Source organism: Liolophura sinensis, chromosome 1 (genome assembly GCF_032854445.1).
Source record: "Liolophura sinensis isolate JHLJ2023 chromosome 1, CUHK_Ljap_v2, whole genome shotgun sequence".
NCBI lineage: Eukaryota > Metazoa > Mollusca > Polyplacophora > Chitonida > Chitonidae > Liolophura > Liolophura sinensis.
Window position 1 is genome coordinate 53937648 of NC_088295.1, and position 14770 is coordinate 53952417.

The 14770-nt window shown below is 40.0% G+C and overlaps 1 protein-coding gene across 1 annotated transcript in view; it reads right to left on the reverse strand.

Annotated features, from left to right (window-relative positions):
• Positions 1-398: 398 nt before the first annotated feature.
• The window catches only part of LOC135467226 (activating signal cointegrator 1 complex subunit 3-like), a 94347-nt gene continuing 79975 nt past the window's right edge, over positions 399-14770 (reverse strand). The window contains exons 34-42 of the mRNA XM_064744993.1: positions 9749-9860; positions 9371-9505; positions 7793-7848; positions 6367-6535; positions 5688-5839; positions 4067-4208; positions 2258-2369; positions 1936-2027; positions 399-1411 (exon numbers count right to left, since the gene is read on the reverse strand). Coding sequence (XP_064601063.1) covers positions 1094-1411; positions 1936-2027; positions 2258-2369; positions 4067-4208; positions 5688-5839; positions 6367-6535; positions 7793-7848; positions 9371-9505; positions 9749-9860 — 1288 coding nt within the window. The 3' untranslated portion in view covers positions 399-1093. The remainder of the gene's footprint in view (positions 1412-1935; positions 2028-2257; positions 2370-4066; positions 4209-5687; positions 5840-6366; positions 6536-7792; positions 7849-9370; positions 9506-9748; positions 9861-14770) is intronic.

The window sequence follows — 14770 nt, forward strand, 5'->3', positions numbered from 1 at the left end:
CGTAACAGTCATTTTTCACTTGCATGGTTACACTGTAGATGAATTTAGTTGGTAAGCACATGTATAGTGTGGGCATATAAACTTGAATTCTGAACTACCATCTAATATTATAGCAAAATATTCTGAGGTAGAGTATACACCAGAGGGTGGAACCTCAGTATGATCTCTCATCCAAACTGATCCGGTATCTTATAACTCAGCAGGGTACTAACCCTGACCTGGGTGGTCTTCTCAGAGGTGACAAGACCAGAGCCCACACTTCAACCAGCCACAATCCTGGCCTGCATGGTCTTACAGGTGACAAGACCAGAGTCAACACTTCATCCAGCCACGTACAGGTATCACAATTTAGACAGTTGATGTAATTTAGCTTCTTGATACAAACTTTGTTCACTATGATACTCATGTTCACCTGTCATTCCTATCTCCTGACATCCAAATCCTGCCTTTAAGCATGGTTCCACTGCTCATGAATTTCAACAACCATGCAGACTGCTAAACTGGCAAGTTATACAGAAAACAAACTCTTCATTTTATAGCCAGTTCCTTGTCTGGTAACTGTGTATTTACACAAATAATTGTGACAGGACATAAATCCACTAGCGTAGTTAATTTAATATTGGGTAGTAAATGTCAACACAATCATATGTACATAAAACAGATCATCAGATAGGAAGTGAAATAGGTTAGTCTTTTCAAATAACTTTAGAATTATGTATAACCAATCTCAAACTTTCATGTACATGGTACAGTTTACAGATATGCTTCATGATAAGAGAGATGTACATCTACCTTTACAACAAGCAGGCCTTATCTCAGTGCAGTTCAACACACTTTGCAAATAATTTTAATTTTACTGCAGGTTTAATCCTTTTTTTGTATGTGTACAAGCGTATAACAAGAGAGAAATTCACTTATACAACCTGGGTCATTGAGTCCTGGGTTATGGATAAAAATGGTCTTCAACTATTTCCTTCCAAAACTAACAATTTGAGCAATCAATGTCCTCAAATAATTATACATGTGCTTCAAAATATGCCACAGTGTCAAGGTCACATAGAGGTCAACTGGTAAGGTTCAAGTTAGAAAGAGGTCAGAAGGTCACCTCACGACCAGAATGTTCCATGTCTGTGTTCACCTGAGTGGCAAGGTTAGCAGGTATGACCTCCAGACACACGTCATATTGCTGGTCCAGGCCAAGGTAGCAGTCACTCATCAGATACAACGTGTAGATAACCCGACCCACCACTTCCGGGCTGTAAAAGGCAAGCGACACAGACGTCTTGTTCCGCACGTAACCAATTCGCTTCAAAGCAATCACTTCCTTTGTCTCTATTTCCCCGAGGACAAGGAACCAACCTTCATCTTTAGGCTTGGGGAATCGTGGTGTGTGGGCTTTGCTGTCTTTTTGCTGCAATATGCGTAATACAAAAATTATGACAGTTATTAGGTAAGTATTAACATGCATGTTACTCTGCACACACTGTAATGCATCACTTTTCTGAGTAATTTCTTAACCCTGGGCGACGGGAAAGGGTATATGGCCAGGTACGGCAGAGATACCTGCTCTACATGTGCTTCTCTTCAAATATATGTGGTCCATACTTACTGATAGGCCATGAAAACAAAATGAGTATAAGAAGGAATGATGTCACACTGAGATTTTTCGGTGGCATCTCATTTAAAATGGCTATATGTATGCCACAAAAAAAAACAAAAAAACAAAAGAAAACACAACTTGCAATTCAAATCTCTTATTATTTAAAACACCATGAGTTATTTTATATCCTACAAGAATGCTGTTATGATTACCAGTCTATCATAGACAATAAACATAAGCCATGGTTGTGATCTTGCCTGCACTATCAAAGGTACCAGTCGTCCTGGATTGAATTCCGTAGAAAGAAAAAAATAATAATCTCTCAGGAGACCCACCCTGAGTTTGTTTATCCTCTGAAGATCCACTTTGAGCACGTATTCTTGGTCAGCGTGTACTGGTATCCAATCACTGTCTGGTCGCACACCACCTACATCAGACAACAGACAACAAAGAAACAATTATTTCACATGGAAATTTTCTACACATATATACAACTGTAAAAAAAAGTTGTTCAATAAGAGGCTCTTCAAGCCTCTTTGTCAACTCTTTCATAACTGCTTATGTTTGTTTATCTCTATGTAATAAAGTTGACACTGAGTTATTTGTTTATAGTTCCGGTGTGTGAGACTAAAGGGAGACAACTCTGGTATGGATTACCTCTGTAATCCTGGTTGACATGTTTGGTTTCCAGGCTTCCTCCTTCAGCCCACCAACCTTGCACTGACAAAGACATCTCTATCTGAGGCAGTCTACCAAGCACCTGGTAAATCTACAACAAAAGCAATTTGGTCAATGGATGGCCATTTTATCTAAAACTTCTGAAATTGTCCTAAATTCACCATCTTGTGATCCATTGGGCCCAGGCCATGCACAACAGCATAATTGCGCTCTTCTTTTACCATAGCATTCTGAACGGTGCATTAGCTGTGGTTAATAGCTTTCCATACTCGCACCCTATGTTACTATTACTTCACGACGAGACAAATCTGAGTAGCAATCCGAGTGACACGACCCTGTACCCATCCTATAACCTTCTGTCAAAATGTTCAGCATTGATTCAATGTCAAGCTTGAGAAAACTTGATTTGTACACACCAGGATGGAAGTCTGAAGTGATATATGATTACAATGTGTCAGGTGAGCATGACATTTAGAATTTTGTGCCTAACAAATTTTGTCTGGTTTTTCAGGGAGAAAAACCTAAACCTGATATGCTAAATGCACATTCATTTATAGATGTGTCGGAACAAACACATGGTTATCTGCTGATAATTGAAACTTTGACTAGCTGCGTATCACATATATTTAACAGTTTACTACATATCTACATGCTTTACATGTGCATATCAATCTGCACCTTATCATAGGCCGTTCCAGAAATCCCATATCTGCCAATTCTCCACTCCCACATTTTACTGTGAACACATTAGCCTAGCCCTGTGTTTTATTCTCATTCACTGTTATCTTATGTGGTTACTTGCAACTGGGATGAATTTCCACTGATTCACCGCCGTTCGAGTCCAAAAACACCTTGTTTACTTGCGCGGACTGCAAACTCCTTATAGCCAACACCCTCATAACCACATGGCAGTCCACTGACTTCAGCAAAGAAGTGAACATAACATTACATTGTAGTTGTGTTTACGGGTCTAAGTTATAACAGGAAGATGTCAGAGAACGATACTTAATATGTAGTGAGGGCTTATAGTTTTATGAAGTGGAAAATCATTCAATATCTAATTTCTGAAGGCAAACTTGGCACAGTCACTTGTGGCAGAGGTCGTATCTGTCACTGAAAGGTAACCAAGAGCAGTTTGTGTGTGATAGCTACAGCCCTGACAAATGGTTCGAATCGGCCAATCAGGAAACATGATGTAAAACTATTTATTTGATGTTTCGGTGTTTTACGCCGTACTCAAGAATACTTCACTTATCTGATGGCGGCCAGAATTATGGTGGGTGGAAACCAGCCAGAGCCCGAAACCAGCCAGAACCCATGACCATCCGCAGGTTGCTGCCACACCTTCCCATGTACGGCCCCAGAGGAAGCTAGCATGAGCTGGACTTGAACTCATAGTGACTGCAGTGGTGAGAGGCTCCCGGGCCTTTATGCTGCGCTAACCAACTGAGCCACTAAAACTCTGTTGAAATGACCACTTGGCACAATATCTTTCCTATATCTTGTACTCAGAAACGTCAATAGAATGGTAATGCTAACACTTCTTATAATGAAACAACCTCATGAAGTATGGTCAAGAGTATATAGAGGCAGTTACACAACTGAATATCTCAAAATCTTTTCATGGACCTCTAAATTACTAAGAGTTTAAGACAAAATGACTGGTGTCAACAAACTGGGGGCAGATATCACTGCACAATGTCTGTATTGGAGACAGGAGGGTTTTTTTGTTGTTGTTGTTGTTTTTTTGTTTTTTGTGGTGCATTCATGTACACTGGGGCTTTGTACCTGGTCAATTTGTGTCCTGCTGAGGTTTTCCTCTAGCATGGCCTGTAGAACATCAAAGCGACCATCACATACGGCCATCAGCTCAGGTAGACTCTGTACAGACACACGCTCCTTACCCGCACCACCTGACCTACTCGCAGACCTGCAGACAAACAACCAATATAACCATCAACTGTGTCTTAATCATACAGGAAATAATAAAACAAGGAAATCACACCTACCTCTTACCTCATAATCCTGCCCTTAAGATTACATTAAGTAATATACATGTACATGCAGGTTTATAGGGGGAAGAAAAACAGGTGAAAAAGACACCGTAACTCCTCTGTTCCAGTCTGAGTCATATACTGCAAACTTCCTACAGTGGTAAGTGTGGTGCACCCATCCCAGCCTCCCCTGCCCTAACTGTTTCTTTGGGGAATTAGTGGTGATAAGCAGAAAAGAACACCCATAAAATAATTTACATACCCTAATTTTTCTAATTTTTGGGACACCTGATCTGTTTTTTTTTTCAGCCAATATACATTGCAGCAGTAATATTTACTTTCTTTTTTTTTCACATGGTTAGCCCACAACATATTCATATACAAAACACTGGGAGAGAAATGTAACTTTTAGCTTTTAGCATTAGTAATATCTGTCCTAAAGTAAGAAGAATTAGGGTAGTCTTACATGACATGTTCATTGGAGATCACTTGAGGTAGTGTCAGCAGGGAGGAGTCATCAAGCCTGTGTCACAGTACCACTTGAGGAGTGAGGAGATCCCAGACACATGCCAGACTTACCTTAAACAATGGACATGGTATGTGAGGACATGAGGGAGTGTCAGCAGGGAGGAGTCATCAAGCCTGTGTCACAGTACCACTTGAGGAGTGAGGAGATCCCAGACACATGCCAGACTTACCTTAAACAATGGACATGGTATGTGAGGACATGAGGGAGTGTCAGTAGGGAGGAGTCATCAAGCCTGTGTCACAGTACCACCAGAGTTGTGAGGAGATTCCAGGACACAAGCCAGACTTACCTTAAACAATGGACATGGTATGTGAGGACATGAGGGAGTGTCAGTAGGGAGGAGTCATGAAGCCTGTGTCACAGTACCACCAGAGGTGTGAGGAGATTCCAGGACACAAGCCAGACTTACCTTAAACAATGGACATGGTATGTGAGGACATGAGGTAGTGTCAGTAGGGAGGAGTCATGCAGCCGATGTCCCTGTACCACCAAAGGTGTGAGGAGATCCCAGACACGAGCCAGACTTACCTTAAACAATGGACATGGTATGTGAGGACATGAGGGAGTGTCAGTAGGGAGGAGTCATGAAGCGTGTGTCACAGTACCACCAGAGGAGTCAGGAGATCCCAGGCACAAGCCAGACTTACGTTAAACAATGGACATGGTATGTGAGGACGTGAGGTAGTGTCAGTAGGGAGGAGTCATGAAGCCTGTGTCACAGTACCACCAGAGTTGTGAGGAGATCCCAGGACACAAGCCAGACTTACGTTAAACAATGGACATGGTATGTGAGGACGTGAGGTAGTGTCAGTAGGGAGGAGTCATGAAGCCTGTGTCACAGTACCACTTGAGGAGTGAGGAGATCCCAGAAACATGCCAGACTTACCGTAAACAATGGACATGGTATGTGAGGACATGAGGGAGTGTCAGCAGGGAGGAGTCATGGAGCCAGCGCCCTTGTACAACCATCTGTATCAGGTGTATAACTTGCAGTCCGGTAACCAGCCATCCTTGGTCAGCAGAAACATCCAGCATGGCCTGTCCAAATTGATTACAGATATAATAATTGTGTGGTATCTGTGATTTATTACCCTGAAGGATATATCCTCATATCATACATTGTCACTGATTCAACACATTCTGGCCAAATCTCTGCAATTTCCCTTCACCAATCTACCTAGTACATGCACACTAATATGCACTCCTTAGTGAGGGGGGTTCTATGTACTATTAAAAAAAACAACACTTTATTTGTTTTTTTATCACAAAAATAAAAAGTGTCTTTTTGTTTCCTGTTTTAAGACTTCTGACCAAACCCATCTAGCTTGGCAGGAGCATTAGACAGTTTGGATATATATTAAAGCAACAATTCACTGACACCATGGTAACTCCTATAACAATCTGGGGTTTGAGCATCCTTATTCCAGACAAGCATGTTTTAAAAAAAACATGCACTGTACTAAGAAATGTTTGGTTAAGACCACAGTTTTTACCAGGAAATGACGGAGCAGGAAAAAGAACCTTGAGGGAAAACAGGTCAAGGTTAATGACAATATCAATGGTACCTGGCAGATCCTGATGGCTTGGTCCAGCACTGACTTGGTGTCAGTCTGGTAGTCTGTGGAGGGTAGGCTGATTTGACTGAAATGGGCCTGGAGCAGCAGGTGGGTCTTGGTGTTAGATGAGTCATACGAGTGAGGGTTAACCTTTAGAGGTAGCTGCTGAGCAAGTTCACTGCCAACACACAGATTGTAATCAGCAATTAACACACAGAACACCATCTCTCAGGATTTCCAAGACATTTCAAGACATAAAACACTACCAGCATATAACTTTGAAAACAGTTTGAATAGGCATTAATCTTGTTGATTGGATTGGTGTTTATCGCCGTACACAAGAATTTTTCATTTATAACATAGCACAGTCCAGATGCTTGACCCGATTGACATGTAAGGTCAAGTACACATCACTGCCATTACTTCCGATGTAGCGTTCTCATGTGATGTGGCAAATCACTCTTTAAATCATGACACCCTCGTTTTCGCAAACAGGTCAGCAACATGGCCGTACAGCGTACAGCTATTTATATTATCATTATCAAATCCATCCACCTGTGATCCAAATTTGACCTTCAAACAAACACAAGTCTGTTGTGCATTAGCAAAGTAACAAATGTAGAATTTAATTTCTTTCATCCCAAACAGGTGAATTGTTTGAACTGAAGGTTAATGTGTTTGGACAACATTCATGTATCAGCCAACAGGATGCAGAAAATCTCTCATTTTCGAAATTATTCCTTGTCTAAAGAAGAAAAAACTGTCTCAATTACAACTGTTGGAGTTGTCATGGTTGTGTTGCCTGTCATGTTCACGTAGGCCTAAATATGGTTCTCATTCCTGTGTGAAACCAAGAAGGGATTCACTTAATGTGTAAAGGAGGTGCCATCACCAAGCATAGGTCCTACCATGCATAGTTAGGATTTCTGACAAGCTTCTGACAGGAGAATTCTCACAGAATTGCACTCTCCCTAGCAGTTGAAACTTTTGAATTCAGCGTAACTGCCCTGAGAATGTCTCAACCAATGAAATGTCACCAAGCTAAGCAATGGAGGTAACCAGTACTGCACCCTATGTAACTAGAACAGGGGAGGTAACAGGGGTCCAGGTAATGGACTAAAAGATAGCATTGAGTTTTGCGGGTGCAAAAACCAAAACAGTCAGAAATAAGCGACAAGTTTTGTCAAGCAAATGATGAAGTTTCCTACATCTGAGGTCAGGATTTTCACACCCAAAAGGAGACACCAGACATGAAAGGCATGTTATACCAAAATTTCTTGTAACATCAACAGTCTTGTACTCTCGACTGCTTTCTGCCACCCAGGCCCAAGATCCACATTAAATATTCATGCAGCCATTACATGTACCCGAATCATTGTAGACTGGTCATTTCTCTAAGGAAAACCTTGTCACCTTTTATTTGTGAATCACCCACCTGTTTATCTGATCTTCATTGTGCCTCACAGGAAGGTCTGCATACTCATGGGCACTCTGTTGAACAATGGTAGATTTGACTCATGAGAAGTTTACAGGAACAATGATTTAACTCTGGGCTAGAATCATCATAATAAAGAATAGACAGGTATATAAATTTCAATGTTAAAAAAAAAAAAACCTTGGTATAATACACATGTACAAATCTATCAACACAAGTATAAAATTTAATGTCATCCATACATATAAACTATAAAATTACATTATTCAATTTTCTGGTTTCCTTGAAGCAGAAAGGTAAATTATTGATCAGATATAAAAATCTCAAAAACAAAATGAAAACGAATTTAGAAATCAAGGTAATGTAGTTCACATTAAAGGAGCTAGTGAACATTTCCCTCTGTGTCCAAGTCATCTTGACGAGAGCCATATTCGAAGTGAAAACTACAAAGTTTTTCACATGAAAGAATGTAAGTGAAGGCTGCACCATTATCTTATCATCAGCTTTGGAGAAGTTCAAGAACGCAACCTAACATTACACTCCATGGCATTGCTAAATATTTTACTTTTACAGAGGAGGTATGGTTTTGTATCATGCAAGAAACTAGTCATAACTCCCAGGAAATTAAAGCAAATATCAAGTATTTTTAGGACAGGCAAAGACTGTTTTTCCTTGTGTGGCTTCCCTCTGCACTGTTTTCATGTTATTCCAGGTCTGACATGCTTATGCAGGACTTTCACAAAACACCATATCTGACATATTTCCTTAGACAAACTTCCTTATATACAGTACATCATACCCTTGATATTCACTTGTAAGCCAACTGGTAAGATCCTAGAGATGTAACATAGAAAATATCAACTAAAGAATATGTTGGTGTTAAAAAAAATCTACCATACAAAAAAAATGTGCCATACTGTGTTTCTCAACACTTTCTCACCTCACACAGCAAGTTGGACTTGAAACGAAAAGATGAATGCTAGATGGTTTTCAATCTACCAATAATTACTTTTCAACACTTGCACATAAAACACAAACAAAATAAACAGAAGTGAAAACGTGCACTACAGATCTTGAGGGTGGCCCTGTCGGCCAACCAAGCAACACTGCAGGCATGAAACAGGCAGCCATGCTCCGTAGCAAGACCTGTGAAGCATTGATTTTTATGCTTTATTGTTAATCTTCTTTATCCTACAATGAATTGCTGAATGCCGTGGCATGATACCTGCCCTGTCAAACCTAACACTTCTAGACTACCAATGCTCAGGAACTTGTACACTTATCAACAAGTAAAACAATATTACTACATGCACTGCTCAGTGGGTAGTGTAGGCCTCAGAAGATGAATAACTTCATATTTCTAAATTTGGTCAGAGTTAATCAATAAAATAAAAGGTCCTGCAGGTGGTATTATGAAGATGTTTATATTCTCCTTTGTTAGGTCTTGTGATGACTTCACACAGTGACAACTTACAGACAAGATGTCCAGTACTTTTGGTACATCCTGGTCGCAGTTGCTTGTAGAACAAGCTCAGAGTCAGGTCATATCCTACAGGATGTGATACAGTGAGAACTTACAGACAGGATGTCCAGTACTTCTGGGAGGGTACACTCTGGTCGCAGTTGCTCATGGAACATGCGCAGGGTGAGGTGATTCAGGTAGTAATAAGAGGAGATTCTGCCCAGGGTGGCTGGCTGTACCTCCAGATTATCCTGCCAACAAGCACAACGAAATAAATCATGGACGCACCCACATAATTCGTACACCTACATGTAAAACCTTTTTCTGAAAGGTCGGATGATATTCTCTTTTAAAAAAATGTAAGTTTCATCAAGAAATTTATATGTTATGACCTTTATTTGCCTCTAGAAATGTACCTTTGTGCATAATGTCATATTTATCCGCTCACGCTTACCTCCCCTATCTGCAGACAGTAAGAATCCGCTCATGCTTACCTCCCCTATCTGCAGACAGTAAGACTGTTGCAGTGTGATGAGGGCCTGTTCCACCAGTGAGGACAGGAACTTGTTGATGCTGTCATAATCTGTACTGTCCAGGTTGTAGTAGCTGAAAAAACAAAACAGAGACCATCACCTAGACATCATGCTAATTTTATATCCAGGGGCATGCCACATTCTTTGATGTGACTGTCACAGAGCAATTAAGCATGTTCAAATCTTGTCACTGTAACATCCTGAGGGTGGTGGGGTGGTGGGGGGGGGAGGGGTTCATAGTTATTTAAAGCTTGGCACACATGGGAGCTTAGACCATGACTCAACAAGTTGTACAGAGCTGGCACTAGGACTGATTCACCTGCATACACATAACAACTGCAGTACAACTCCAATTAGGTCATGTTGTTATTTCTCAGTTCTCTTGTGTCATGCTTAAGTTACATGTAATTAACTTTCACTGACATAGACATAAAGGTGAGGGCTTCATCCCAGTCTGAACCTCACATAGAGAGAGCTCATACTCCCTTCAGTAGCAATATAAATGCAAGTACCTTTCACTGACATGGACATACAAGGTGAGGGTTCAATCCCAGTCTGAACCTCACATAGGGAGAGCTCATATTCCCTCCAGTAGCAATATACATGTAATTACCTTTCACTGACACAGACATACAAGGTGAGGGTTCAATCCCAGTCTGAACCTCACATAGGGAGAGCTCATATTCCTTCCAGTATCAATATACATGTGATTACCTTTCACTGACACAGACATACAAGGTGAGGGTTTAATCCCAGTCTGAACCTCAAATAGAGAGGGCTCATACTCCCTTCAGTAGCAATATACATGTAATTACCTTTCACTAACACGGACATACAAGGTGAGGGTTCAATCCCAGTCTGAACCTCACATAGGGAGAGCTCATATTCCCTCCAGTAGCAATATACATGTAATTACCTTTCACTATACAAGGGGAGGGTTCAATCCCAGTCTGAACCTCACACAGAGAGCGAGCTCATACTCTCTTCAGTAGCAATATACATGTAATTACCTTTCACTGACATAGACATACAAGGTGAGGGTTTAATCCCAGTCTGAACCTCACATAGAGAGAGCTCATACTCCCTCCAGTAGCAATATACATGTAATTACCTTTCACTGACACAGACATACAAGGTGAGGGTTCAATCCCAGTCTGAACCTCACATAGGGAGAGCTCATATTCCCTCCAGTAACAATATACATGTAATTACCTTTCACTGACATAGACATACAAGGGGAGGGTTCCATCCCAGTCTGAACCTCACATAGGGAGAGCTCATATTCCCTCCAGTAGCAATATACATGTAATTACCTTTCAATGACATAGACATACAAGGTGAGGGTTCAATCCCAGTCTGAACCTCACATAGAGAGAGCTCATACTCCCTTCAGTAGCAATATACATGTAATTACCTTTCACTAACATGGACATACAAGGGGAGGGTTCAATCCCAGTCTGAACCTCACATAGGGAGATCTCATACTCCCTCCAGTAGCAATATACATGTAATTACCTTTCACTGACACAGACATACAAGGTGAGGGTTCAATCCCAGTCTGAACCTCACATAGGGAGAGCTCATATTCCCTCCAGTAACAATATACATGTAATTACCTTTCACTGACACAGACATACAAGGTGAGGGTTTAATCCCAATCTGAACCTCACACAGAGAGAGCTCATATTCCCTCCAGTAACAATATACATGTAATTACCTTTCACTGACATAGACATACAAGGTTAGGGTTCAATCCCAGTCTCAACCTCACACAGAAAGAGCTCATATTCCCTCCAGTAGCAATATACATGTAATTACCTTTCACTGACATAGACATACAAGGGGAGGGTTCAATCCCAGTCTGAACCTCACATAGGGAGAGCTCATATTCCCTCCAGTAGCAATATACATGTAATTACCTTTCACTGACATAGACATACAAGGGGAGGGTTCAATCCCAGTCTGAACCTCACATAGGGAGAGCTCATATTCCCTCCAGTAACAATATACATGTAATTACCTTTCACTGACACAGACATACAAGGGGAGGGTTCAATCCCAGTCTGAACCTCACATAGGGAGAGCTCACACTCTCTTCAGTAGCAATATACATGTAATTACCTTTCACTGACACAGACATACAAGGGGAGGGTTCAATCCCAGTCTGAACCTCACATAGGGAGAGCTCATATTCCCTCCAGTAGCAATATACATGTAATTACCTTTCACTGACATAGACATACAAGGGGAGGGTTCAATCCCAGTCTGAACCTCACATAGAGAGAGCTCATACTCCCTCCAGTAACAATATACATGTAATTACCTTTCACTGACATAGACATACAAGGTGAGGGTTTAATCCCAGTCTGAACCTCACACAGAAAGAGCTCATACTCTCTTCAGTAGCAATATACATGTAATTACCTTTCACTGACACAGACATACAAGGTGAGGGTTCAGTCCCAGTCTGAACCTCACATAGGGAGATCTCATACTCCCTCCAGTAGCGATGTAAGCAGCTAGTGTGGTGAGAACCTTTAAGCACAATCCAGACCCTGATCCACACTTCAATCTATATTCCGATGACCATGAGACATTAACACAAATGCTTTTACCAATTTGAAGTAGCATAACAAACAAAATAGAAGGATTATTTGCAAAATGTTGATGTTCTTAACATCTAGTTTAAGTCCTAGGTTTTGATTTCATTTCCCATACCACATGTTACCAGCACAAGACGCTAATTATGATGGCCCATCCCCGTGGCCACTGTAAACAATAACAAGTTTAAGAATTATAAAGGTTACTTTCAAAGCTTATAAGCCAAATCTAAAAATAAGATTAGCACAGCGGTACAACTTCAGATTGTACCAGTGAGCTCAACTGTAGGAAACACAGAAATGCAAAAACTTCAAGTGTAAATTTTGAAATTTACGGTTTTGACATGCACACAGAGCATCAAAGATAAGAACATCCTCTTGTGTCATTGTGCTTTACATGTATTCAAAACCTGAGGCTAATACATTCAGTACTTTTTGAGATATGTATCACACTGCAGATTTATCCTTAACACTGGTTATAATGCACAATACAATAAGTTTAATTGAGGGCAATTACTAATTACTAATTACTGCACACAGCGCATCAATGATGGAAAATCACCCTAATGTTATCATGCTTTACACGCACGTAAAAATCTCAGCTCAATACATGCAGTATAGTTTACTATACCACCCCTAACATTTAACATTGCTATCCATGTTAATATAATATGCTCAGATATTTACATCTACATGTAGCTGTGTTTTTAATATTTCCCTTATTAAATCACCATTACCGATGTATGTGTTTAACTGAAAAACTGTAATTGTAAGTAACTAACGTAAATAGTCCAGAGGCCCAAATTAACATTTAATCGAAAATTATTTATGTCAAAAAATGTTTATCGACATCAATGAGTGTCTTATACCCATATTACTAAATACTTGTCGATATTGTTAATTCATTTATCAGTGTTTTATTTATCGATATCTATAAATTATTTAGTGATATTGTTAATAGATTTATTGACATCAATAAATCAGTGATATAGATAAATAACGTTTCCTGTTGGTTTTATGCCTTTCATGGAAATGACAGCTCCCTGTATGTTCCTACAAAAGAAAGGCTGTAATAAAATGCCTGTATTCACAATGACTGACAACTAGCAGGGTCAGCTATCAAGGAAGTAAGGCAGCAGAATCAGGGCTGTCTCAATGATAGAATGATTTACAGAAATGATTCTTGGTAAATTCTTGAGTAAATTCTAACTTGGCCCCTCATAAAACTGACACTTCAGGAAATCTGAACAAACGCTCGAATTTCAAAAGGCTTTATTTCGGCTACCAAAAATGTCTATCAGCATTATTATGTAGCCATGTCTATATGGACTCCTGAACACAGTTTTATCCTCAGTCAGTAATGTCTAGGCAAACCGAAAACTCAAGACTGTTCAAAGGCTCTCCATGACACGATAATATACTGTTTAATGTAAAAGCTGGTATGCTTGTATCAACTATGCTGTGCTTTTAATACAGTGAGTGAGTGCTTGGGGTTTAACGTCATACTTAACAATTTTTCAGTCATATGATGATAAAGGAATCCTTAGAATGTATGTAGTGTTCCTCCTTGCTGCAGGGCGGATTTCCACAGTTCTTCTAGTGGTACTTCACTGAGACGAATTACCGAAGGCAAGTAAGCAGACCCGCCAGAGCCATTATACTGATATGGGTCAAGCAGTCCTTACACTATCCCCTTAATGCTGAAAGCCAAGCTAGGAAGTTAAAAAATTTCTGGTTTCTAAGTTCTTGGGTGTAATCAGACCTGGGATTGATCCTGGATCTACAGCCCCAATTCTTTAATAGAATAAATTGCTATAAAATATCATTACCAAGTTCAAGAACTGTATTGGTGTTTAAGTACTGTATTTGACAAATAATTGTTATAAAAATACTACTTGTTTTTCAAATAGAATATCAAACTACCTTCCACACAAACTTCAAAAAAACCTTCTAATGGGAATAAAACTAATAGAAAACTAGTAACTTTAGGTTAAATACACTTATCTGTCAGTGACAAAAACCTGACCTAATCTCACACTTATGCCAAATAATTAGCAAATCTTTGTAAACATTGATTTGTCAAAATTACTAACATTAAACACTTCTCATTCACTTCTTCCTAAACACTTCACAGTTCCTACAAAAAACATTGCCGCATGTTTGTGTACATTCTAATACTTTCCTGTCCTCACGGGCACATAATGGGACTTAGACTGAGGGAGGGGATACCTGCACATAAGACCCAGTCATGGTGAACAAATCAGGCACATTCACTCACTGTCACCTGATGTTTACACACTCACCAGTTTTTTTTTCTCTTGTAGAAATGTACAAGAATTAATACAGGAAAATACTAAAAAAGACTGATCAGAAGAATGTCCAA